The sequence below is a fragment of the Sciurus carolinensis genome, chromosome 18 (assembly GCF_902686445.1).
Source record: "Sciurus carolinensis chromosome 18, mSciCar1.2, whole genome shotgun sequence".
Lineage (NCBI taxonomy): Eukaryota > Metazoa > Chordata > Mammalia > Rodentia > Sciuridae > Sciurus > Sciurus carolinensis.
Window position 1 is genome coordinate 395,385 of NC_062230.1, and position 22,691 is coordinate 418,075.

A 22,691-nucleotide genomic window follows, 5' to 3' on the forward strand; every position below is an offset into this window, starting at 1 on the left:
ATCAGGGATTGAACTCAAGACCTTGCACATGTTAGACAAGTGCCCTTCCACTGAGCTACCTCCCCAATCATAATTTTTTTTCTTACAGGAAGAAATTATACTAGATGTACATATTAGGCAGGCTCCCTTTTAAAAAATATTTATTTTAGGAAAATTTACTTTGGAATAGTGAATATGGCTTTGACTATTCAGAGATTAGTGATATAGTGAATATTGATAGGAAACATTTGAAATATTTTAAGTAAACTAATGGATTTATTCAGTTTAGAAAAAAGAACACTTAAAAATGTCACCTGCTTTTGAAATTCATTTGCTCTAAACCAAGAGTGAGAGGCTGGTTTATGGGAAGAAAGGAGGTATTAGACTTTCTAATTTCCCTTCAAGAACTTATAATAGGAATATTTCTCAGAGTTACTCACAGGAATCTTTTTTGTATCTCTTCGTAGGTGTTCCAGTTACTAACTGATCTGAAAGAGCAGCGCAAAGAAAGTGGGAAGAATAAGCACAGCTCTGGGCAGCAGAACCTGAACACCATCACCTACGAGGTGAGCCTGGCTTCTGGAGGCTGCCTAAGCCACTGTCAGGGGAGGTCGGTGTGCCCTGCTGATAACTGCCCTCTTCCAGGATTTGAGTGGTTAGCCGGTAGCTCAGGTTCTCTTGTGTTTACAGAAGTGAGAGGGTAGTCAAGCACGTGAGGAGGAGGAGTGTGGAAGACTGCATTCACTTCTAAACACAGGTGCACCTTTGGGGCTCTCCCCCTGAACCACCCTCAGATTCGATGGTTTCCTGGGACTAGAAAACTCCCTGAAAGCTATCATTCATAGTTACTCTGTATTTCAGGGAAAGGGTATAGATGAAAATTGACCAAAGGGCTGGGGATGCAGCTCTTGCAGAGCATGTACTTAGCATGTGTGAGGCCCTGAGTTTGGTTCCCAGCACTGCATTTAAAAAATCTGTTATTTAGTGGGGAATGTGGCATATGCCTGAAATTTCAGCTGCTTGGGAGGCTGAGGCAGAAGGATTGCAAGTTTGAGGCCAGCCAGGACATCTTATGGAGATCCTATCTCAAAATAAAAAAAATTTAAAAGCCTGGGGATGTAGCTCAGTGGTAAAACACCTCTCGTTCAGTTTGCAATACTGGAAGAAAAAAAAATTTAGCCGAGAAAAGAAAATGGGAGCAGAGTCCAGAGACACAGAATTTCCATATTCCTGTCCCTTGGGATTAGGACATGTCACTCCAGAAATCAGTATGTGGCAATGTGCCCAGAATATTGCCAACCAGGGAATCTCAGGTGAACCTTGAAGTCCACAGTTGCTGCAAGCAGCCAGCTTCTACCTTAAAGCTGTAGAGACTAGACCAACCTCTGTCCTAAGTCACATAGTTAAGAGTATCCACTGTGCAGGCCTGGTCTGATGGTACATGCCTGTAATTCCAGCAACTTGGGAGCTTGAGGCAAGAGGATCACAGGTTGAGGTCAGTCTCAGCAACTTAGGGAGACCCTGTCTCAGTGGTAGAGCTCCCCTGGATTCACTCCTCAGTAAAACACACACACACACGACTATGCACTGTGAACAACAGGTCCAGGCACCGGTACTCCCATTAGGTGTAGCATTCCAAGGCCTCAAGATTCCTTTCCGGAACTCCGGATCAAAGACCCAAACTTTTCTTTGGGCAAAGCCAACTTCTTTATTACACACAGAAGTGATGTGTTTTATTGTAGAAAACTTAGTGCCAGAGCATAGAGCAGAAACAGTTCATCATCATACTGCCTAGCTGAAGGTTTGCTGTGTTCTCTCCCAACCTGTGTTTTGTCCTTGGTCTTACCTAATTCATCCCTGCAGAGACATCACTAAGTTTCATTCGAGTTATCCTCATTTTCCAGGAAGAGAGAGTGCTGAGCACCCTCCTCCTCACTCCTCCTGGCTGGTCCTGCCTGCTTAGTCACTTGTTTAAACTCTGTCATTCCCTTGTTTGTTCACGCTCTTTCACACATAGTCCTTTCTTTCCTAGAAGGTGATAGCTGTTAGTTTTGTGACATTTCAAACTATCCAATCTCCTGCTCTGTGTACTTATATCAGTATAAACTTGCTGCCATTCTCTTCTTCCTAACAGGAAAGTTATGGTAGTGAATGTTTTCAGGCTTGTTATACTTGATAATATGCATTGCTAGTGTTTTTTGTTTTGTTTTGTTTTGTTTTGTTTTGCTTTGCACTAGGGATTGAACCCAGGGGAGCTTAACCACTGAGCCACATGCCCAACCCTTCTTTATATTTTATTTAGAGGCAGGGTCTTGCTAACTTGCTGAACCTAACTTCGAACTTGCACTTCTCCTGCCTCAGTCTCTGGAGCCACTGGGATTACAGGCATGCACTGCCATGCCTGGCTTATTTCTAGTGTTTTTCATGTGAATGACAACTTCTCTGAATACAAAATTTTGGGGTTTTGTTGGTGATAAGAGAAAAATTTGAAGACGTCCTTAATTCAGTTACGAGAGTTGGAGGATGGAATGCGCAGAGAGAGGGGTTGGCCAGTGGTTGGCAGGGTAGGGCCAGCACACTTGAAAGCAGGTTGAAACCTTAACCCCGACACCCTCCCCACCCCTGGGCCCCACATACTGTTTGCAGTGCCCTCCATCCAGAAGCAGCAGCCATTCCCAGCACTTCCCCACCTCTCATTTACAGCCAGTGTGATGTCAATGCAGACAGCCATTTTTTTTTTTTTTTTTTTTTGGTGTTGGGGATTGAACCCAGGGGTACTCGACCACTGAGCCACATCCCCAGCACTATTTTGTATTTTATTTAAAGACAGGGTCTCACTGAGTTGCTTCGTGCCTTGCTTTTGCTGAGTCCTGCTTTGAACTCTCTATCCTCCTGCCTCAGCCTCCTGAACCGCTGGGATTACAGGTGTGCACCACTGTGCCCAGCTGCTTTCTCATTTTTGTCATAAGAAATATTCTTAGGGTGGCAGGTATACATAGATCAGTGATGGAGCACATGCTTAGCACAAAGGAGACCCTGGGTTGATCCCCAGCCCTAAAACAAAATAATAGTAACTGCCCTTGGCTCTAATCTGCTGAATATTTCTAACTGCTAACTAGTTCTCCTGCTGAGGTAGTAGTAGGAACTTGTCCCAGGACCTGGTCTTTTTTGGGAGAGCATCTATAATAGCTCAGTAAGCTCTTTTTTTTCAGAGCTTCCAGGGTCCCAAGAGTTTTGGTTTAACATAGGTTTTGTGTTGTCTATGAGTGTCTGTTGTTAGGGAGGAGTCTAAGACCAATGTGATTTTTATACTTTAGAGAGATTCTTGGACACTTACAGCTTCTGTTTATTTTCAGGTTTGAAATTCCTCTAAATTGTGTCAAAGTGGAGTTCCCTCTTTAAAAAAAAAAAAGCCAAAACTTTTTTTTATTTTAAAAATATTATTTCATAACTGAAATAATTTTGCAGAAGAGTTGCAGAGACAATACTGGAGTTCCCATAGACCTTTCCCCTAGTTTTCTCCAACATTAACATCTTGTATAACCAGGGTACTGTTATCATAGCAGTAACAGTTAACATTGGCACATACTATTAAACTAAGACTTTTATTTTCAACTCCCCAGTTTTTCCACTATTGTCTTTCTTCTGTTCCAGGTTCTAATTCAGGATACCATTTTGTATTGGTAAAAGAAAAATCCTGAGATAACCACAATTTAATTACAAGGATGGAGGGTGGAGGAGAGCAGAGACAGGGAAATTCACCAGTTAACAGCTTTGGAGATCTAGTTCATGCTCCTAAAGGAATGTGGAACCTGTACTCAAATCCCATCCTGGCCGTGCAGGGCCCTGTTCCCTGTCTTGGACTCCTAGCCCCAACCAGTCCAGCAGCAGTGGCTCTCGTTATGGCTGCCCTCCTGTTCAGAGCTTTTCTGATTTGATACTCTGCCTTTCTAACTCTGAAGCCAGTGTAGGTTCACTGTAAACATCTTATGCATTCCTTCCCTAAATTTTTGTCATTAAAAAATAGTCTTAGCTTCAGATCTAGTGGACATGTTTTCCGCTTCTGTCTGCTTTGCTGCTGGTTGTTGTAGAAATGTGTCCCAGAACAGTCCCTTTTTTTGCCTGGCGTCTGGAACAGCTCTATAAGCCTGCCTTTTCAGAGATCCTTCAGTCTCCAGAGTTAACAGTATTTAGTTAATATGTCTTACTAACATTCTCCAATCTAAGAGAATTCTTTTTTATTTTCCATAATCTTGGTACTTCTGAAGAGCACTGGTCAGGTATTTTGTAGAATGTTCCTTGATTGGACTGGTGTTATTTCATGACTGAATTAAGTTAATGGCTCTTGAGGGAAGACACTGCAGAGGTGATGTGCCCTGCTCATTGTGTGATACTGGGGTGCGTGGTACAGTATGTTTTTTTTCTGACAATGTTAACATTGGTCTCTTGGTAAAGATGGTGTCAGCCTGGTTTCTCCACTATAAAATAATTCTTTCTCCATTTCCATATTCTCTTAGGAAGGAGGGTCTGTCTCCCATCTTCAAGGAAAAGGGGATTAAACATCCTCTCTTGAAGACAGGCATAAAAGAATTAGGGATGTGTTAGCAGCCACAGCATTAGTACACATTTGGGGGAATTGCTTTGAGGTTGTGCAGATGTCCACCTGATCCTTGAGTTTTTGACAGTTAACTTAGCATTCATTGGAAGTCTTTCCTGCAATGATTATCACTGTGGTACAATTGCCTAATGGTGATTTTTTTCCTTCTCTTTTTTTTCCTGTAAGGAAGAGTTATCCCTTATTTATTTATTCAATCACATATATCCTGTGATAGTGAGAAATATATATTTGGTCTTCATCTCCATTTCCTGGCATACAACTCCTAAAATCCTTGGACCCTCTGAAGATTATTTTCATATGCTAATGAATTGACTGATGGCTGTGTCCTCTAGGTAGCTTAAGAATGGGGCTGGTCACCAGGAAGCCCAAGACAGGATTAGGGGTCTGGGACTTTCAGCCCACACCTGCTCTGGGGATTGGAGAAGAGCTGAAGGGTAGTTGATGACCAATGGCTAGTGTGCTCATCAGTCATGCCTCTGTAATGAAGTATCCGTAAAACCCCAGAAGGATGGGATCTGGAGATTCCAGAAGCTGAATGCAGGTTCCTGGAGGGGAGTGCTGTGGAGAGCTCCATGCCAGTTCTCTTGTACCTTCCTCTGTGCGGTTTTTCATGTGTATCTTTTATCTTTTTTAATAAACTAGACATTAAGTGTTTCTTGGGTTCTGTGAGCCAACCTAGCAAATTAACGGGACCCACAGAGGGGTTGTGGCAACCTGGATTTCTAGTCAGAACGTCAGAAGCACAGGTAAAACAACCTTGGGCTTATGAATGGGTGAGCGGGGAAAAGAGAAGGAAGTGCAACTGAAAACCACAGGGAGCCTTACCGTACAGACAGGTGCCTGGAAGATGGGGCTCCATATGTGCAGCCATGCTCACCTCCCCATAAGAAAAACTGTTGTTTCAAGATCATGTCACATCCTGTCGGGTGGTCTGAACCCTCCCTTGTCTCAACCCCCAATCATCTTGGCAACTGAAACATCAAGACCCTCACAAAGAAAGCTTGCTGAGGGCTTTTCAAAGGGTAATAAGCCAAAGTAGGCAGGAAATTGAGGCAAAAGCAGGGGAACTTGTTTTCCTTAAAATCTCCACCTCTGAGCACCATACCAATCTCTCTTGGAGGCGGTCCATGCAGTTCCTTGCTATCAGTCAACAGCAAAGTAGTGGACCTAGGCGGGGCTCTCTGGAAACTCACAACACTGGAGGGCAGGAAGACATTCTGTTCCTCTCCTCTGAGAGCATCCACTCTCCCGCTCCTAACAAATTCATACCTGTTACCTGGAAAACAACAACAAAGCTGTCTGGGACTTGGGGAGACTGCCTGTAGGGCCGAGACCTGTGGGGTTTGAGGCTCACTCCAGTAGGCTGCATCAGAATGTTGAATGAGGGGACACCCAGGGAGTCTGCTGATGTAGCTTTGCTTACTTGGTAGTGGGAAAACCATCCATACCTGGTGTCCGAAGTGCATTGGACGTGTAGGAGAAACTGAATTTGAGTTTTTTTTCCTGTACAATCCATATAGTCTTGTAGCTTTTTTATTCTTTTGGCTCCCTCTTTTTAAAACTTTTTTTTTTTTTTTTGGTCTGAAATATAACATAATTGTCAAATTGAGTTTTTGGTTTTTTTTCTTTTCAAAAATTGGATGAGTTTTTTTTTTCTAAAATTTTGAAAATTTCTCCTCCTGTTCTAGCAAATATACCCACCCCACCCCAGGGCTTCCTATCATATGAAGTTGGTTCTCCTGAAAGCATTAAGTTCATAGAAGATTCTTAAAACAAAATGTCAGAATACTATGTTTCAGCCACTGCTTCCTCTTTCCTTACTCAGATTTCTTTTTTTGTGCTCCCCTGCTTTTCTTGTAGACATTAAAATACATATCAAAAACACCGTGCAGACACCAGAGTCCTGAAATCGTCAGAGAATTTCTTACAGCAATGAAAAGCCACAAGCTGACCAAGTAAGTGAAGACCACCGTAAGTGGAGGAGAGCGGCCTAAGATGAACGTGAGGGCTTCCCAGGGCTGCCCTTAGCGGCTGCATGTTTGTATTCAGCTGGCCACGGAGTCATGTGATAGGACAGCTGAGGGCCTTCGGTTCCTTCTGGAGCAGGGACGGAACTTCATGTTTGTCTCAAAGTCCTTCTTTGGGACCCAGTTCATGTGGCCTAACCCCTTCACCCCCCAGCGCTCAGGCGGGATTGGATTAAAGTCATTGACACTTGTGTTGGTGCGAGGCAAAAGCGGCTTGATAATGTTTTCTGCTCTTGCCATGCTGGTTACTTTCGGTCTTTAAACTTATAAAAATTAACATCATTGTAAATCAAGAGTTTGCATGAGGAAAAACTACCTAAGTCTCCTCCTCCACCCCAGCAGTAGTTTTTGTCAGTTAAGACTGGGAAGGTTTAACCTGCCAAGCCCACATCTTCAAGGGCTTGTCTGTCAGGGAAGGCTCCCTGTGGTCTTCATTCGTCCTTCACTGTCTTCTTTCTGCTCACCCATTCATGGCTGCCTTGCTGCCCATATGGACTTGGGTCTCTGGATTCTTTTTTTTTTTTTTTTTTTTTTGCAATGCTGGGGATTGAACCCAGGGCCTTGTGCTTGCAAAGCAAGCACTCTACCAACTGAGCTATCTCCCCAGCCCTCTGGATTCTTTTGGAGTATTTGGGCCCTGATTGCTTCCTGCTGAGAAAGTAAAGTTGGGGGAAAGTGACCTTGAAGTCCTTGCCCTCTATCAGAGGCCAGTGGCAGTCTAGGGCTCCATATGGTGATGGGCATGTAACTGGATAAGGTTACATGGGGCAGGGATCATGCTAGGACAATAATAAGCAAGGCAGCAAAGCACTGTTTTCTGTAAATAGTTAGCACAGAAGCAATCATTGTTACAGCCAGTCCCTGAAAACCGTGAAGACAGCAGCTCATTTAAGCTTAGGGTGGGGTCCAGCCATACCATCGATTTTAATACCGGGAGCTTTTGTTGTATCATTCAGGGTGATGGATGGTGCTCTTCTGGAGGGACAATGTGGTGGTGTTTCAGGTGTCCATTTGGTACACAACCAGTAAACTAAGTATGCTCCTTACCATGTGTGTTTGTGATTTTATTTTTGATTATGGTAAAATGCACATTACACTTTATTTTTAAGTATGATATTGATAAGCATTGTACAGCAAATATCCAGAACTTTTTTTATCTTCTAAAACTGAAATTCTGTGTGCCTTAAACAGCTCCCCTTTGCTCCTCCCTTGGCCCTGGCAACCTTCATTCTGCTTTATATTTCTGTGAATTTGACTCCTTCATACAAGTAGAATCATATAGTATTTGTCTTTTTTAAAAAAATATGAGTATTGTTTAATCTTCCTTGTTTTTTTCACTATTTTAGCATTTTAGCGGTTTTTAAGTGGGTGTTCAGTGGCATTCAGTGTGTTCACACTGTAGTCTTCACTGCCGTCCATCCACAGAAGTTTCCATGCTTCACAACTGAAACTCCGCCTGTCAAACAGCACCCCTTCCCTCCTAGCCCCTGGCAGCTGTCATTCTGCTCTGTCTCTGAACTGAGATTCGTGAGTTCCTCGCAGGGTGCACTTGCACAGTGCTCGTCCTCGTGCCTGGCCTATTCAGCTTTATGCCTTAGGGGGCGTTGTGTTGCAGCTGATGTGAACGTTTCTTTCCTCTTCGAGGCTGAGTGATGTTCCATGTTATATATAAACCATATTTTGTTTCTTCGACATCCAGTGATGTATGCTTATATTTCTTTCAGCTTTTGTCCGTTATGAATAATGCTCTTAGGAATGTGGGTATACAGTTGGCTCCTTAAGATCCTGCTTTCAAGCCCGGTGCAGTGGTGCATGCCTGTGATCCCAGTGGCTCCAGAGGCTGAGGCAGGAGGATTGCAAGTTAGTGAGGCCCTAAGCAACTTAGCAAGACCCTGGCTTTTATATAAAATATAAAAAAGGGGCTGGGGCATGGGCTCAGTGGTTAAGCACCCCTGGGTTCACTTAAAAACAAAAGTCCTGCTTTTAGTTATTTGGGATATATACCCAGAAGTATAATCGATGGATCATATGCTAACCCCATATTTATTTATTGGTACTGGGGATTGAGCTGTGCCCTCAGTTGTTGGGGGCTGTGCCATGCGGACGTCGCCAGAACGGCGCCTGACCACATTGGCAGTGAGGAGGTTAATTGACATAAGCACACTCAGGTGATTTATCACTGGCCGTATTGGGTTAAGTCCACACGCACAGTGCGTGCACAGGTGTTCCCGTGCACAGGTGTTCCCGAGGGCACCTGCTTGGGCCTTCTCGTTTTAACCCTTGCCGTGATAGGGCAGCTGGCTCCTCGCCTGATCTCAACTGGCGTGGCCCTGCCCTCCGCCTCCTGGAGGTAATATAAGCGGGCAGTAGGTGGGGTTGCGACAGTAAGGAGCAGCAGCAAGCAGAGAAAAAGCAGCGAGCAGAAAGAGAAGCAGCGCACCTTTAGTTCACAGGATGCACCTTTAAGAAGCTGCAGAAGCCTAAGAAATAGATCTCTGATAAGCGTAGAAGCCTTTTTTTCTCTAAGTCTCTCTCCCCTCAAAGATTCTTTCTTACGCAGTCTCTCTCTCTCTCTCTCCCCCTAAGAAAAGCCTTTCTTCCTCTATAGCCCAGGGAACAAGCGAATAAGTGAGAAAGCAGCCCACTAAAGATAGTAAAAGTAGTTCGTTTCCAGTCCACCACCCATAAAGACCCGCGCAAATTGTTGCTGCAGGCGGTGACAAATATCGGCAGATTTGGTACTGCAAAGAGCCAGCGACACTGTCCTATTTGTTTGTTTTTGAGATAGGGTCTTATTAAGTTGCTGAGTGTCTTGCTGTGATCCTCCTTCCTCAGCCTCCCTAGTGACTGGGATTACAGGCATGTGCCACTGGATGGAGCTTTTTTTTTTTTTATTTTTTTGCACTAGGAATTGAACTCAGAGGCACTCAAGCACTGAGCCACATCCTCATTTCTATTTTGTATTTTATTTAGAGACTGTGTCTCACTGAGTTGCTTAGCACCTCGATATTGCTGAGGCTGGCTTTGAACTCATGATCATCCTGCCTCAGCCTCCTGAGCTGCTGGGATTACAGGCGTGGCCACGCAACTCATTTTTTAAAATTCTTGAGCCACTGTGCTGTTTTCCTAATAGCTGTGCCATTTTACCTCCCCACCAGCAGCACGCAAGAGTCCCAGTCTCTCCACGTCTTTGCCAATACCTGTTATTGTGTTATTGTGTGTGTTTGTTATTGTGTGTGTGCATGCAGTTGTGTGTACCATCTAATAGGCATGAAGTAGCATCTCATGGTGTTTTTATTTTGTATTTTCCAAATGATAAATGGATCATTTCATGTGTTTGTTGACATTGCTTTATCTTTGTGGAAATGTCTTTAAGTAGTCCGTTGTTCCTTTTCAAAATGGGTTTTTTTTTTTTTTTTTTTTTTTGATGTTTGTTTGGGTTTTAGGGGTTTTTCTAGTCCCTTATTAGCTATATGATCTACAAATATTTTTTCCCATTCTGTGGGTTGCCTGTTTGCTTTGTTGATGATGTCTTTTGATGTATGAAGTTTTTAGTTTTAAGTAAGTTCAATTTATCTGTTTTTTCTTTTTCCTTTCCTTTAGTATTATATCCAAGAATTCATTGCCAAATTCAACGTCGTGAAGCTTTTCTTCTGTTTTCTTTTAAAAGTCGTGTATTTTCAGCTCTATGGTTATGTCTTTGATCTGTTAATTTTTGTTTATAGTGTAAGGTGTAATGGTTTAGAAATGAGGTGTTACCCAAAAAGCTCTTGTGTGAGACAATGCAAGAGTGCTCAGAGGTGAAGTGACTGGGTTATGAGAGCCTTGACCTAATCAGTGCATTAATCCCCTCATAGGGATTAACTGGGTGGTGGCTAGAGGAGGTAGGTCGGTCGCTGGGTTTGTATTTATGTATGTTTGTTTGTTTGTATTATGTATGTTTGTTTGTATTATGTGCCTTTGGGGTTTGTATTTTGTTCTGGGGAGTGGCGCTCTCTCTCTGCTTCCTGGTGCCACGTCCTGAGCTGCCATCCTCTGCCACTCCTTTCCACCATGATGTTCTGCCTTTCCTCCTCTCAGTTGCTCTTGTCAGGTATTTTGGTCACAGTGGAAACAGATGATTCACCATCTTTCTTCTGCTTGTGGCTATCCAGTTTTTCCAGAACCGTGGTTGAAGACTGTCCTTTCTCCTTTGAATGGACTTGGTACCCTTGTCAGAAATCTACTGACCACAAGTATGTAAGTGTTCCTGTACTCTGTTCCATGGGTCTGTATATCTGTCTTTATGAGAGTGAGTACCATGCTAATTTGATGACTGCAGCTTTTTAGCAAGGAGGTTTGACTTTGACTTCATTGTGTTTTTTTTTTCCAGATTATGTTAGCTATCCAGGGCTCCTTCAGATTCCGTATGAATTTTTCTGTAAGAAGCATTAGGTTTGCATTGAATATGTCAGTCTTCCAATCTGTGAACATGAAATGTTTCCATTTGTTTGTGTCTCTCATTTCCTTTCAGCAACATTTTGAGGTTTTTAGAGTATGGCTCTCTTTGGTTAAGTTCATTCCTAAGTATTTTAGTTCTTATGCAGTTCTAAATGGAAGAACATTTTGTCCCACTGAAGCAGCAGTTAGAGCAGGGAGCTCCCGCAAGGGGGTGCCCACACAAACCTAGGTGGGGTTCCAGGTGGTCCTTTTCAGATTGTTCACGGTCAGGGTCCACAAGCACAACTGATGCTCGCATGCTTGTTTTGTATTCGGTCACCTTGCTGAATTCATTCGTTTTAATAGATCTCACGTGGAATCTTTAGAGTTTTCTACATGTAAGGTCGTATCTGTGAAATGAAATCATTTTATTTCTTCCTTTCAATGCAAATGCCTTATCTCTTAATTGTTCTGACTAGGACTTCATATCCCATGTTGAATAGATGTGACAAGCAGCAGGTGTATTTCTCAATCTGTTCCTTGCCTAGAGGAAAAGCTTTTAGCCTTTTACTATGTAGTATGGCGTTAACTGTGGGGTTTTCATGCTGGCCCTTATTATGGTGAGGTACTTTCCTTTTCCTCTTTGCGTCTTGAGTATTTTCATCATGAAAGATTGGCTTGAGTCATGTGCTTTTCCTGCATGAATTGAGATAATTAAATATTGTTTCCTTCATTCTGTTACTATGTATCTCGCACTGATTTTTTTGTTATTGTTTCTGGTTGTCGATGGACCTTTATTTATTTATATATGCTGCTGAGAATTGAACTCAGTGCCTCACACATAGTAGGCAAGTGCTCTACTACTGAACCACAACCACAGGTCCTCATATTGATTTTTGTGCATGGAACAGCCTTGCATTCCAAGAGCAAATCCCATCTGGTCATGTGATATATAGTTCTTTAACATGCTGGTGTATTTTGCTGAGATCTTTGCATTAGTATTCATAAGAGATATGGACTTTCACTTTTGTGCTGTTTTCATCTGGCTTTGGTACTGGAGAGTCCTAGACCTCACAGAATGAGTTAAAAGGTAGTTCTCCTCTTCATTTTTTCCCAAGAATTTGGGAAGGATTGGTGTTCATTTTTAAATATTTGGAATTCACCAGTGAGGTCATTTGGCCCTGGACTTTTCTTCAGTGAAGCGGTGTTTTTTTTTTTTTTTTTTTTTTTTTTCTTTCTGTGCTAGGGATTGAACCCAGGGCCTCATGCTTGCAAGGCAAGCACTCTACCAACTGAGCTATATCCCCAGCTGTGAAGTGGTTTTGATAACTCAATTTCCTTACTAGTTATAGGTCTGTTCTGATTTTCACTTTCTTTGTGATTCATGCTTCTGTGTCTCTAGAACCTAATGTATATATTTTTGAGGTAAGATCACTTACTTCCTACCCAAAGGTTTTTTTTGTTTTGTGTTTTGCTTTTTTGTGGTTCCCACTGTCAAACCCAGAGACTGTGCTTGCTGCACAAGCACTCTGCCTCTGAGCTGCGCCCAGCCTTCCCAAGCCATTCTTGTTCTTTGTGGTGAAGAAAAGAACTACCAGAGATAACCCTCATTAGCAGAAGTATCCGATTGAACTAGGGAAAAGACATCTCTGCCTCACAATGACAATAACTTCCATTTATTGAGCTCTTTTAGTGCTCCTTGCATGTAACATTTTCATTTCGTTTTTAGTCTCATAGCAGTATAATGGATGTTCTAGATTCTTGCAAATGGAGATAGCTATTGGAGTTCATTAACAGGTTTCTAGTTAACTTTGTTCTTTCTAGGTATCTTTGCTTTTGGTTGCTGAATGGGTCACACTGTTATGATGAAGACGTGAATCCAGCTTACCCACATAATGAATCTGTCACCTCTTCAAACTGTTTTTTTTCCCAAACGTATTTCATGGCATAGGCCAGCAGGTAGGAGTCCACGTGAAGGTAGATTCAAGACATTAACTTAGTCTTTTTTTTCCCCCTGGGACTGGGGATTGAATCTGGGGGCACTTTATCACTCAGGTACATCCCCAGTCTTTATTATGTTGATGGGGCTGACTTTGAACTTGAAAGCCTCTGATCTTAGCCTCCTGAGCTACTGGGATTATAGGCATGCCATTGTGCCCAGCTCTTCATGCTCTTTGACCATTGCAACCTTTGCTACCCATTAAAACAGGTTTGAAGTGGGTCATTGTTTACAATGAAAAAAATCAGTCACTGAATCCTTACCAGGGTTCTGGGTTTGTTGCCTTCTTTAAGTATAACCCTCGTGGTTTGTGTTTGTGATAGTAAAGGTTTGCAGTAGTTAAGAGTACTTGGCCTTTTCTTATAGTTGAAAACAGTCTTAAGAAGTAAATAAAGATATCCAATGACTCTGAAGTTGGAGGTTTGTATGCATAGACTAAGTTCTAATGGAGAGAATATTGTTCTAATGTTCTAAATTCTAATGGAAAGAATGTAGGGTGTAAGTGTTAGGAGTGCTAAGGTCTGACTGTTTTATTTATACTGCTTCACTTAATCCTGACAACCAACTCAGTATTTTACAGGTGAATGAGTTGAGATTCAGATAAGTAAAATGTGCCCCAAATGGGCTGATAGTAAGCTGTAAGCCCAGTAGTGAAGTCTTTGTGTAAATTTTCAGGTGTTTTTTCTGGGAAAGCTAGTAAGTGCCTACATCAAGATAGAGTACCCTTAGAACTCTCTTGTGGGCCTTTGGATGCCCTTGCTTGGGCACTGAGAAGGTGTTTTCTTCTGGAGAAGAGCAGAACTACTCCCTTCCAGAGTCCAGGGGTATCCATACTCCCCCGCTTCCCCCCAGGGTTAGAGTCAACAGAAAACTCATGTTTTCCTAAAATGACCCTTCATGTCTTTCATAATAAACAGTTCGTTTGTTTGCAGAACACTTCTATTACCCCCAGAAAGTCTCTCGTTCTGCACTCCATAATCAATCCTTTTCCCATGCCTCTAGCAGGGGACTGGGCTGCTTTGTTTTCCTGCAGTTTTGCCCTTTCCAGAAAGCCATGGAACTCTGTAGCACGCACTCATTTGAATCTGGCCCTTTGCACAGTGCGTCAGAGAGGGACTGCTGTGGCATGTGTTGCAGGAGTTTGTTCCTGCTTACTGCTGAGTAAGAGCCATTCTTTGTAGGGTACACTACTGCTTGTTTCTTCATTCCCCACTTGAAAGACTTTTAAAATGCTTCCAGCTTCTGGCACTTCTGAATAAAGCAGCTACAAACATCTCACATAGGTCCTTAGAGTTTGGATCTTAAATGTCCCCCAAAAGTTCATTTGCTAAAGGCTTGGCCTCCAGCCTGTGACCAGGTAGTGGAATATTGGGGAGGTGGAGCCTATGGAAGGAAGTTAGGTCATGGGGGGCCTGCTCTTGAAGGGTACTTCGGAACCCCCAGCCCCTTCCTCTTTTCTTTCCAGTCTCCATGAGTTGAGCAGCCCAGCTCCACCATACACTCCCAGCCATGATGTTCTGCCTTGCCACAAGCCACAGCAGCCAGCCAAGCAGCTGTGGAAACGTCTGAAATCATGAGCCAGAATGACTTTTTTTTCCTTCATAAGTTGTTTATCTCAGGTGTTTTGTCACAGAATGGAAAACTGACTAACAGATTTTTGTCTAAAAATAAGTTTTTATTTCTTCTGTGTAGGTAACTAGGAGAGGAATATCTGAATAAGTAAGAATAAGTTTAACTCTGTAAGAAACCACCAAAGTTCCGCAGAGTAACTACTGTTTAGCATTTGTCTTAGCAGTGTCAGAGAATTCCTTTTATTCCATATCCTTGCCAATTCTTGGTATTTTTAGTATTTTTTATTTAGCCATTAAATTACTTTGAAGTAGTAATCTCATTGTGGTCTCAATTTGCATTTTCTTAGCAGCAAATAGTTGAGATGTGTTTCATGTGGCTGTAGATGTTAAACTGCGAAGTAGCATTTATTGAAAGACTTTCTCTGGAAGTCACCTTTGTAGTTTGTACAAAGTCCCATCTGTGTCTTCCTTCTGTTTTCTCTTTGCACTGATCTGGGCTTTTGCCCTTTTGCAGTACTACACTGTTCTGATACTGTGTCTTTATGATAGGTGTAGAAGCAGGATTGTGTGCAGTCTTCAACTTTGTGTTTCTTTTTCAGAATCGTTTTTGCTTTTCTCGTTCCTTTGCCATTTTATAGACATTTTTTAATTGGCTTATTGATAATCCAGAACACATCCTGCTGGGATGCTGCTCAGGATTGTATTACATCTATGACTGCATTTGCGGGGAGAGTTGACATCTGTTTTTTTTTTGTTGTTGTTGTTTGTTTGTTTTTTTGGCAGTACTGGGGGTTGAATCCAGGACCTTGTGCTTGACAGACAAGCACTCTACAAACTGAGCTATATCCCCAGCCCCACCCCCCACCTTTTAAAAAATTTTTTTGTAGCTTAGATGGACAGTATGCCTTTATTTTGTTTATTTTTATGTGGTGCAAAGGATCAAACCCAGTGCCTCACAAGTGCTAGGCTAGTGCTCTGCCACTGAGTTACAGCCCCAGCACCAAGAGGTGATATGGAGTCTTCCAGTCCATAAAAACAATGTAGCATACAGTTTCTGCAGTTTTTTAAGAGATGATTTATACCTAAGCATTTTATATATTTTGATATTATTGTGAATTGTTCTGATTTTTAGTTGTTTATTGCTTATGTAGAAAAATACAAGTGACACATCTATATTGATCTCTTTCTTTATTTTTTTAAATTTTTAAATTTTTTTCCTTTTTTTCGGGGCTGGGGATTGAACCCAGGACCTTGTGCATGCAAGGCAGGCACTCTACCAGCTGAGCTACATCCCTAGCCCTTTATTGATTTTATACCATTCAGCTTATCAGTTCTAGGAGCTTTTTTAGTATATGCCTTGGGGTTTTACATGTGGACTATTACAGTGTTTGTTAGTTTTATTTCTCTCTCTTCTTGCTGCATGTATTACTAGGACCTCCAGTATGATTTGTGGAAATAGAGCAGATATCTTTGCCTTGTGTCTGGTCTTAGGTGAACATGTTCAGTTTTTGACCATTAAATGTAGTTAGTGGTTAAGGTTTTCATGGATGCCCTTTACCAGATTAGGGAGATAAAATTTCTGAGATTGGGTGTTAATATGGTTCATTATTTAATTCATTGATAGTTTCACTGGGTTGAGTGGTCCTTTTTTCCTTTAGAACTTTGAAGATACTATTTCAGTGTGTTTGGCTTTGAAGTTTTCAATTATTGTTTTTTAAAAAAATTTTTTTCAGTTGTAGGTGGACCCAATACCTTTATTTATTTTATTTATTTATGTGGTGCCTGAGGATTGAACCCAGTGCCCCACACGTGTGAGGCAAGCACTGTACCAGTGAGCTATAACCCCAACCCGCAATTATTATTTCTTGAAACATTTTTTTCTCTATCCCATTCTTTCTCCTTTCTTGAACTCTAAAACCACAACTTTTAGACCTTTAATACTCTTCTACAGGTATCCAAGGCACTGTTTTTCCCCCCTTTGTTCAAATGAAATAACTTCTGTTGTTTCTTCTGTAAGTTCATAGATTCTTTTGTCATCACTATTAAGCCCACCAGTGAATCTTTCACATCAGATACTTTTCTAAAACTTCCATGTATGTTTTTTTATAAATTCTCTTTGCTAGAATGACATATTCCATGCACTCCAGGGATGTTTACTTTTACCCTGTGCTGTTGTAATAGCTAATCTTTGGTGAGTCCCACATCTGGGTCATCATGGGCATCTGTTGGTTGTCTTCCCTTGAGAATGAGTCACCTCTTCCTGGTTGGAGTAGTTTTAAATTTGTCCTGGGCACAATTGAATATTATATTCAAGTCGTTGAGTCCTGACTCCTGCTGAAGCCTCTGGTCAAAGCAGCTCTCCCGTTGTAGCGAGCGTTCAGCCCACCTAGGTTCAGACCTCAAGCCAGTTTGCCTTCCAAGGGCAAGGATTGCCGTGTCTCGGCTGCTTTGGGTCTGTCTGGACGTGTGAGACTGGCATGGTGGTCTGACTTGCTTGCATGGCAGTGGCTGTCACTGGGGCTGCTGCCCTTGGGGTGCAACAGGGCGAGGGAGCCGAGAACTTTGGCACTCTGCACCTGAAGGCTCTACCTGACTGTGCCTGTTGCTGCTTCTCTGTTGGGAAACTGCCCTTCAGTTACCAGCTTCTCCTGGATTTCTACACCTTAGGGGTCCCTGTTTTCCAGTCTCTTAGCTAGAATAATGGATTTCTCTTGGAATTTTCTTAACTACTGTGGAGCTCTGCTTAGGACCCACCATAGGCCCAAGGACCTAAGAGGAGTGGGGGTAAGAAATACACTTCCTACTCCCCCCAACTGTGTTCTTCAACTCTTGTTTCCCTCCTCAGTCTACCTGCTTTGGCTTGCTTTTCAGAGTCCTCAGACTATTGCTTTTATATTCTGTCTAGAGATTTTTACTGTAATCAATGGAGAGACAAGCCTTAGTGGGCTTATATAATCTTGTCTACAGTTTTTTTGGTCAGTAGGGGGGATTCAACCGAGGGCTTGCTTATATATGCTAGGTAAACACCCCACCATTGAGCCACATCTCCAGTCATTTTTCCTCTCTTCCCTTTCCCCTCCCTTCCTTTTCCTTCCTGTAGGGTCTTGCTAAATTTCCCAGGCTGACTTTGAACTCAAGATCCTCCTGTCTCAGTCTCCTGAGTAGCTGGGGTTGCAGGCATGCAACACAACACTCCTTTTACAATAGAAATACTAGTGGTTGATTTTTAAGGGTTCTTTCTTCTCAGCTATTTGTCTGGACTGGTGTCCAACTTCCTAATCCTCCATTTTTTCACTAAATATGGACCTGGCTAAAGTTGAAGAAACCTATAGATAGCCAGGAGGATCGCGAGTTCAAAGCCAGCCTCAGAAACAGCAAGTTGCTAAGCAATTCAGTAAGACCCTGTCTAAATAAAATACAAAAAAGGGCTGGAGGTGTAGTTCTGTGTTTGAGTGCCCCAAGTTCAATCCGCAGTTCCCAAAAAAGAAACCTACAAATAAAAATTACCTTGAAAAATGATCTTTGATTGACTGTAATCTGCATAAATTTTAAAGTAGACTGTAATATTTGGAGGATTAATTTTAGCTCCCCTTTTCCATTTGTTAACCCCAAACTGAGGATTTATAAAGTCTTTTGTGACCTTTTTACCTCTGCCTTTTATTAAATTGGTCATATGGGACTGGGGATGTGTCTCAGTGATAGTGCACTTGCCTAACATGTCCAAGGCCCTGGGTTAGATCCCTAGCACTGCAAGGAATAATAATAATAATAATAATAATAATAATAATAATAATAAAATTGGCCCTCTAACTATTAGGGCAGAAGCCACAGTCAGTGTTGCATAATAGCCAGTAGAGGGAGCTGCAGGCTTCTTTCCCCATGGTTAGGTCCTGGATCCTAGTAGCTAGCCTCAGTGCCTGGTGACCCAGGCAGGGACTGCTTGCCAAATACCACCAACACATACACCATCTTGTGCTACTCAGTGCAATTTAAGAAATTGCATGTATAATAGGAGTTGCTGAAGTACCCTTTAATCTTTACATCTGAATATCCCCAGTTTGTTTTTTTTACCATTGGCTCAGGGAGAGCAGATCCAAGATGATAACCCATAGCTGATCTGGTTCTATTAGTGTAGACTGGGGCTCCATTAATTTTCTTAAGTATCTCCACTATTAGAGTCCTTGACGGTAGCGTAGGAACCACATTTCGTTAAGAATAAGACTTTATAGTCTTATTCAGCAAAATGATAGGGCTGGAACTTAACTCAAAGTCCCTTTGACACCGTGCCATGTAATTTTTTTCTATAGTACATTACTTCATTTCCCAGAAAATTTGTTTCTTTAACCTTTTTACTTTTTAGTTGAGGCATTTAGTTCACAAGGGACTATTGCCTGTTTATAGTCCAGCTCTCATTCTGAGATTGCCACTCTGAGATCTGTAGTGATGTCTGCCAGGGTCAGAGAGAGGACTTTCCTTTACAGCCCACCTTAGTTAGTCCATAAATAACATTAGAACCCCTAAAAGGACTCCTGTGCATAGACTGCTCTAGGATTTGATAGCATATTTGAGACATGTACCTCTAGGACCAGAAAAGCTTGGAGTAGATGGGTTTCCTAATATAGAGTCTGATCACCCCATCTCCTTTCAGAGCATGGAACCCTGCCCTATGTTTCCACAATGTTCTAAACTGGTCTCTTCCATGCATTCTGGAAATCATAGCTTTTTAAAATTTATCCTTCAGGTTTTATTTATCAAATGCCCTCTTGGTCTTGGTTATTGGGAATGCAAAGATGAGTCTTAGTGGGAACGTGGTGAAGAGATACTGCAGTGTCAGAATTTGAACTTATTTTGTTTGGAAGAGGCAATTAATGAGTCTTTAAGGCTCTCTGCTCTCCCCGTTTAACAGACAGCTGCTTCTTCTCAACTTGTGCAGTGCCAGCCACATCCCTGAGACACAATGGTGAAGGTGGGAATGAATGGATTTGGCTGTATTGGGTGCCTGGTCACCAGGGCAGCTTTCAACTCTGGCAAAGTGGATATTTGTTGCCATCAATTACCCCTTCATTGACCTCAACATGGTTTACATGTTCCAGTATGATTCTACCCATGGTAAATTCCATGGCACAGTCAAGGCTGAGAATGGAAAGCTTGTCATCAATGGAAAGTCCATCTCCATCTTCCAGGAGTGAGATCCCGCCAACATCAAGTGGGGTGATGCTGGTGCTGAATATGTTGAGGAGTTCCCTGGTGTCTTCACCACCATGGAGAAAGCTGGGGCTTATTTGAAGGGTGGTGCCAAAAGGGTCATCATCTCTGCCCCTTCTGCTGATGCCCCTATGTTTGTGATGGGCATGAACCATGAAAAGTATGACAACTCTCTCAAGATCGTTAGCAGTGCCTCCTGTACCACCAACTGCTTAGCTCCCCTGGCCAAGGTCATCCATGACAACTTTGGCATTATGACCAAAGTCATGACCACAGTCCATGCCATCACTGCTCCTCAGAAGACTGTGGATGGCCCCTCTGGGAAACTGGGGTGATGGCCGTGGAGCTGTCCAGATTATCATCCCTGTGTCCACTGGAGCTGCCAAGGCTGTGGGCAAGGTCATCTCTGAACTGAATGGGAAGCTCACTGGCATGGCTTTCCGTGTGCCCACCCCCAACGTGTCAGTTGTGGATCTGACCTGTCGTCTGGAGAAAGCTGCCAAATACGATGACATCAAGAAGGTGGTGAAGCAGACATCAGAGGCCCCTCAAGGGCATCCTGGGCTACACCGAAGATCAGGTTGTCTCCTGCGACTTCAACAGTGATACCCACTCTTCCACAATGCTGGGGCCAGCATTGCCCTCAATGACCACTTCATCAAGCTCATTTCTTGGTATGACGATGAATTTGGCTACAGCAACAGGGTGGTGGACCTTATGGTCCACCTGACCGCCAAGGAGTAAGAGCCCCTGGACCATCTGCCCCAACAAGAACACAGAGGTAGAGAGAGGCCCTCAGCTGGGGAATCCCTGCCCCAACTCAGTCCCTCAACACACCGAGAATCTCCCCTTCTCCCACTTTCCATCCCAGACCCTCTGAAGAAGGGGAGGGCTTAGGGAGCCCACTGTCACATACCATCAATAAAACTCACTGTACCCCCTCCCCCCCCAAAAAAAATGAGTGTTTAATATGAAGGAGTCAGCCAGATGCAGGTGAGGAAGTGTTTCCTCAGCATAGGGAGTACCTGAGCCGAGTAACACGTGGAGTCAGGAGGTGACTGGACACCTTCTTTCAGCATATGCAGTCTGGTTGAATGGGACGTGTGATCTTAGGGAAAGTAGAGCCCTATGAAATAGAGACCAGCGCAAACCAGATTTGAGGTAGCTGTGAGGGTGTCAAACTCTTTGACAGACACCTATTCATTATTGTTATAAAAGTTCTGCAGACTCCGATTCAGTTTTAAATATTTTTTTTCTCCAAGTACTCTGGCTAAACTTGACTCTACTGATTCCTTCAGCCCACCTCATCCCCACTCTAACTGGGCAGGTCACAGGTCTCAATGAGTCTACCTGAGGGTGGCCAGGAGCATTTCAAGTCCAGGTTCTTCCTGCCATTTCTGCCACCACCGACCTGGGTTCACGACCTCGCCTCCTCACCTGGGTGTCCTCCAGTGCTTCCTGCGTTTGTCCCATCTTTCCGTAGTTGCCACCCAGGTCTACAAAGTAGTGTCCAACTTCAGTCTCATATTTTTCCAGCAGCCATTTCCTAAAGCTCCACGAACTTCTGCTTTTCTGGATATTCACCTTTGTTCTTCCATCTCTTTTGCCTAGAAAAATCCTTCAGGGTCCAGCGCAGGGGTCATCTGTTCTATGAAGTCCCCCTTTTGAGTCTAGAGTCAGTGGGGTTAGGAGGAGGAGAGCTGGACTGCAGCTGCCTTCAGAATGGCCACTATTTATGGAGGCACTGTTAGGGGACAGCCTTGTGATGAACGCTTTCCAGTGTCATCACATTTCTGCCAGAGCCAGGGATCCAGAGCTTGAGCTTTGGTGCAGAGCCCAGCTGCTCCGCTGTTAGCTGTGTGGCCACCGACAGGCTATTTCCTGTCTCGGCTTCAGTTGAAGGTTAAATGTGCTAGCCACGTGGAAACAAGCAATAAGCAGTTGCTGCTGGCACACTCGGTAGATCTTCAGCCCTCATGACCCTCTCCTGGGTGCCAAGTTCAGTTATTAAACCTGTTTCACAGATGATGAAACTGGGTGCAGGACAGTGAGTAACTTGCACTGCTTCTCCAAACACATTTGCTTTAGGAATGGTGACTTGTCTTTTTATTCCACAGTGTGTTTAAATTCGGTAAACCCTTGAACTGAATTGTAAGATGGGTCTGAAGCTCCAGAGTTAGATTTGGGGTGGAGGGGGGACTTTAGAATTGCCCCTGCACAGGGGTGGCAGTTAAAGTCCCCTTTCCTTTGAAGCCCATCACCTTTCCAACCCCATCAGCAGCAAGCTGTATACACACTTGGGTCAGATGAGGAGTGCTCTTGTTCACCCTTTTTGGAGATTTTCATGTGTTTGTCTTTTTTCCCCCAGATGAATCATAACCTCTTTATAATTCCATGTATTAAATTCTGTCCCTTTATAGTCTTTGTGTTTTGTTTTTTTGGCTTGTTTTTTACTAAGATAACAGGTCAAATCTGAGTAACATTTTGTCTCAATCTCAATAAGGAATTTTCAAACCATTTCTAAGCAATGACCAACTAGCCAGTATTATCTTGTTTATTTTCTTTAAATTGGATTAGGAGAGCACTATTTTCTTCACATTTTCTAGGTGAAGCTTACCAAGTCAAATGTGATTTTTAAAACCGTACTCTGCTGTTACTCCATTTCTTGCCATCCCGCCTCTCTGTCCTTCAGGGTCCTGGAACACACCTGTGCACTGGACGAGAGTCAGCCTGCACTCTCCTGTTCCCTTCTCATTTCCCAGTTGAGCCAGCGGAGGTTGGAGGTTCTCCTTGTAGTGGATCTCAGTTCTTATCTGACCAAGCCCAAGGTCCTCAGGGCATGAGAGTCTAAATGCTCTATGCTTTCTCCTGAC

At 43.0% G+C, this 22,691-nt stretch overlaps 1 protein-coding gene and 1 pseudogene across 2 annotated transcripts in view; both read left to right on the forward strand.

Moving 5' to 3' along the window:
- Crcp (CGRP receptor component) overlaps positions 1–22,691 on the forward strand; it is a 39,727-nt gene that overhangs the window by 10,598 nt on the left and 6,438 nt on the right. For both annotated transcript variants that reach the window (XM_047533832.1, XM_047533833.1), the window contains exons 3-4: positions 447–545; positions 6,458–6,552. In XM_047533832.1, coding sequence (XP_047389788.1) covers positions 447–545; positions 6,458–6,552 — 194 coding nt within the window. The remainder of the gene's footprint in view (positions 1–446; positions 546–6,457; positions 6,553–22,691) is intronic.
- Positions 19,083–22,682, forward strand: LOC124970465 (glyceraldehyde-3-phosphate dehydrogenase-like; annotated as a pseudogene).